Here is a 3,165-nt window from a genome sequence, read left to right on the forward strand (position 1 = left end):
TCCCAGTTTTATTGCTTTGTGCAGGTGACACATCTTAACATCTGTAATATCACACATGCACGTTGATCAACTCTTACAGTAACTTCTTCTGAGACTTTGAGATGCATGTTGGTAAATTTTTATTAGAATCACAATTATAAACGAGTTAATCAGTGTAGTTAATATATTATGATAAGTTATATTGTCATTTTAGGGGTAATTTTAGGATTTAGTATATAAAATTCAAAATGTCAAAGTCACCATTTCTCACTAAATCTTCTTTTATCTCAAATGAACTTCTGCAAAGTGTTACATCTACATAGTATCTCTATGACAGGTAAAACTGTTTCTGTAAACAGGATACAGATGGAGTGCTGAAATAAATATTGTACGGGTAAAATATGATAAGTTACTTTATATACATACAGCAGGTACAAGCAATAAAAATACACAGGTGTGTTTTTTTCTCAATGCTGAAATGTTGTCGTCCACAGTGACAGGATCTGCCATGTTTTGCAAATATCGAGCATTTTTGCTACAAGGGGATTCTCTCACGAGACAGTCGAGTTTCTCTGGAATAGAGACGGGAATGTTTGCAGTCCAATATCAGCTTGTAGTGACTGCATCATTATCAAACAGTTTTATGGGTTTGTTTAGACTCTGGCAGCATTTGGTTAAGGTGAGGGAAAGATCATGGTGTTGGTTTAATACAAAAATGTCTGTCAATGTCCACCATCCACCTTGACCTCTTAAATTTCTTTAAATTAATTACTGGAACTTTATTTCAATACATCACAATCTACATTATTCATTGGCAGTGAGACACTGTCAGGACTTTTCAAATCTCTAAATGTTTCAATGCAAAGTGTTACAAATGAATGATTTACTGACTCTTTTCTCATCACATCTACATAGTATCTCTATGACCGGCCAACATCTTAGAACAGAACAGATTTCGTATTTTTGACGTTTGCAGTCCATACATGATAGGATTCAGAAGTGGAATGATCAGCAGATAAACCAACACAATGATTCTCAGCACACTGGAAACACTGCTCACATCAAATCTACTCTGAAGTGTTACAAACAAACATGCAAAAGAAAAGTTAAGGAGGGAAGCGAGGTGAGGTGTGCAGGTACTGACGGCTTTCTGTCTGGTCTGTTTAGAACCACAAAAACAAACTTTAAGAATTTTCATATAAGAGAAAAGGATTGGAAACAGAGGGACTACGACGGAGAGAAAAGTGTCAAAAAGCCCATAAATGTTATTCACTTTGGTGTCAGAACATGCCAGCTTAACAATAAAGTAGTTATTGCAATACAAACTGTTTATGATGTTTCCACACAATGTCAAACGGATGTTTAAGGATAAAGTAATAAGAAATTTCACAAATGAGTACAACCATATCACAATAATAAAGATGACTGACCTGTTAGACGTCATCCGTGTGTTATATTGTAGAGGACAACAGATAGCGAGGTATCTGTCATAAGACATGATGGCTAAATTACTAAACTGTATATTTGCATACGTATACAAACAGAAAATCTGCAGGAAGCAGAAAGAAGCAGAAACAGTGTGAATATCAGAGAGGATCTGAACCAGAAGGAATGGAAACGTCCCTGTGCTACCATACAGTTCATTTATAAACAGGCTGCACAGAAAAAGGTACATAGGTTCATGTAAGCTTCTGTTCATACAGATAACCACAGTGAGTGATGTGTTGGCAGTAATGATAACAACGTATAACATCGCAGTCAACATGAAACAGAAATATTTCAAACCTCCAACATGAATATAAGCTCCAAGAATGAAATAAGATAAAGTTGAATTTACCATAATTTTTTTCAGAGACAAAACATCGAGTTTGTTTCTAATTATTGACCCCAAAATAAATCACGTGTAAAGATAAAAAACTGAAACACGAGGATGCTGAGCTGACCATCTCCCTGCCCTCACTGACTGAAGTATTTGTGCTGTATTACAGACTGCTTTGCAGAAACATCTGCTGCTTTTTATACGTTCTTCAGATGAACCCGACTGGCCAGCCCCGCCTTAACATCAATCAATCAATCAGTTCTTATTTATATGGCGCCAAATCACAACAAAAGTCATCTCAGGGCTCTTTTCACATAGAGCAGAAGACCCAACATTCCCCCCATATGAATATGAAGGCAGATACCAGTTTATTGATCGACACTCTGTGATTATCAGTTTAAACTAAGAACAAACCTTTAAAAGAAACAAAGGAGGACTGACTGCTGCACCAGCTAATCAATTGGAATTGATTAAATGTGTGAGATAAATAATATGAACAGTGTTACTTAACAAAATAGTGGAGAAAAATTCTACATTACACATAACACTGGACATACAGTGTATAACATGTACATATGTTTGCATCGCTTAACATAATAAATATGTAGCAAAGTCTGAATGATGCTGAAAAATCTAATAATAATACGTTGGCCAGTAATCTTTTTTTTTTTTACATAAACAAAAACATAAAGAGGCAGACTGATATATATCATCGTAGCTCTGATATCAGGGGTCTGAGCCTTCCTCTCACTGTTAGTGTTGGTAGAAGGAAATACTCAGTTGAAGTATAACCTGCATCATCAGACTGATCAGTTCAACATCAGAACCCTTGAAATGTTTCACCACAGAAACACGAAGCTGCTGCAGCACATAGTAAGCTAGCTGAACTAGCTGTAAGCTAGTTAATACTGAACATCACTTTGCTCCACAGATGATATCGGTGCTGGATGCGCTGCTGTCAGGTCACATGACCTCCTCGAACATGTGAGAAACAGGCTGCGTGAACCAATCAGGACCCAGACTCTTGACTTGTGTTCAGTATAGCAGCAGAAGCAACAGGAAGCTACTGTCTACTTCTCCACTATCAGCTGTTGATTAAAGGCAAAAATGCCCAAAAACATATCTTTAAAAGAAGAAGAAGTAACAGGAAGCTAAGAGGCAAAGCAGGAAATGGAACAGATGAAAACATCGGTCAGTACAGCTAAAATGGAAATATTAAAGTAGAGCACAAGTATATCATAACTGTGAATGAACACAATACTCGAGTAAATGTACTTAGTTACTTTCTAATACTGGTATTGAAGAGGTTTCTGAACTGATCACTGAACCTACCAGTGAAAAGTAACCAAATTAATTTACTGCAGTCA

The 3,165-nt window shown here is 36.5% G+C and overlaps 1 protein-coding gene across 1 annotated transcript; it reads right to left on the reverse strand.

Moving 5' to 3' along the window:
* Nucleotides 1-579: 579 nt before the first annotated feature.
* Nucleotides 580-2,047, reverse strand: LOC122983778 (olfactory receptor 1038-like). Its single transcript, XM_044353888.1, has one exon. The coding sequence runs from the start codon at nucleotides 1,817-1,819 to the stop codon at nucleotides 887-889; it is 933 nt and encodes a 310-aa protein (XP_044209823.1). The 5' UTR covers nucleotides 1,820-2,047; the 3' UTR covers nucleotides 580-886.
* Nucleotides 2,048-3,165: the final 1,118 nt, after the last annotated feature.

The sequence above is a fragment of the Thunnus albacares genome, chromosome 6 (genome assembly GCF_914725855.1).
Source record: "Thunnus albacares chromosome 6, fThuAlb1.1, whole genome shotgun sequence".
In the NCBI taxonomy this organism is placed as follows: Eukaryota; Metazoa; Chordata; class Actinopteri; order Scombriformes; family Scombridae; genus Thunnus; species Thunnus albacares.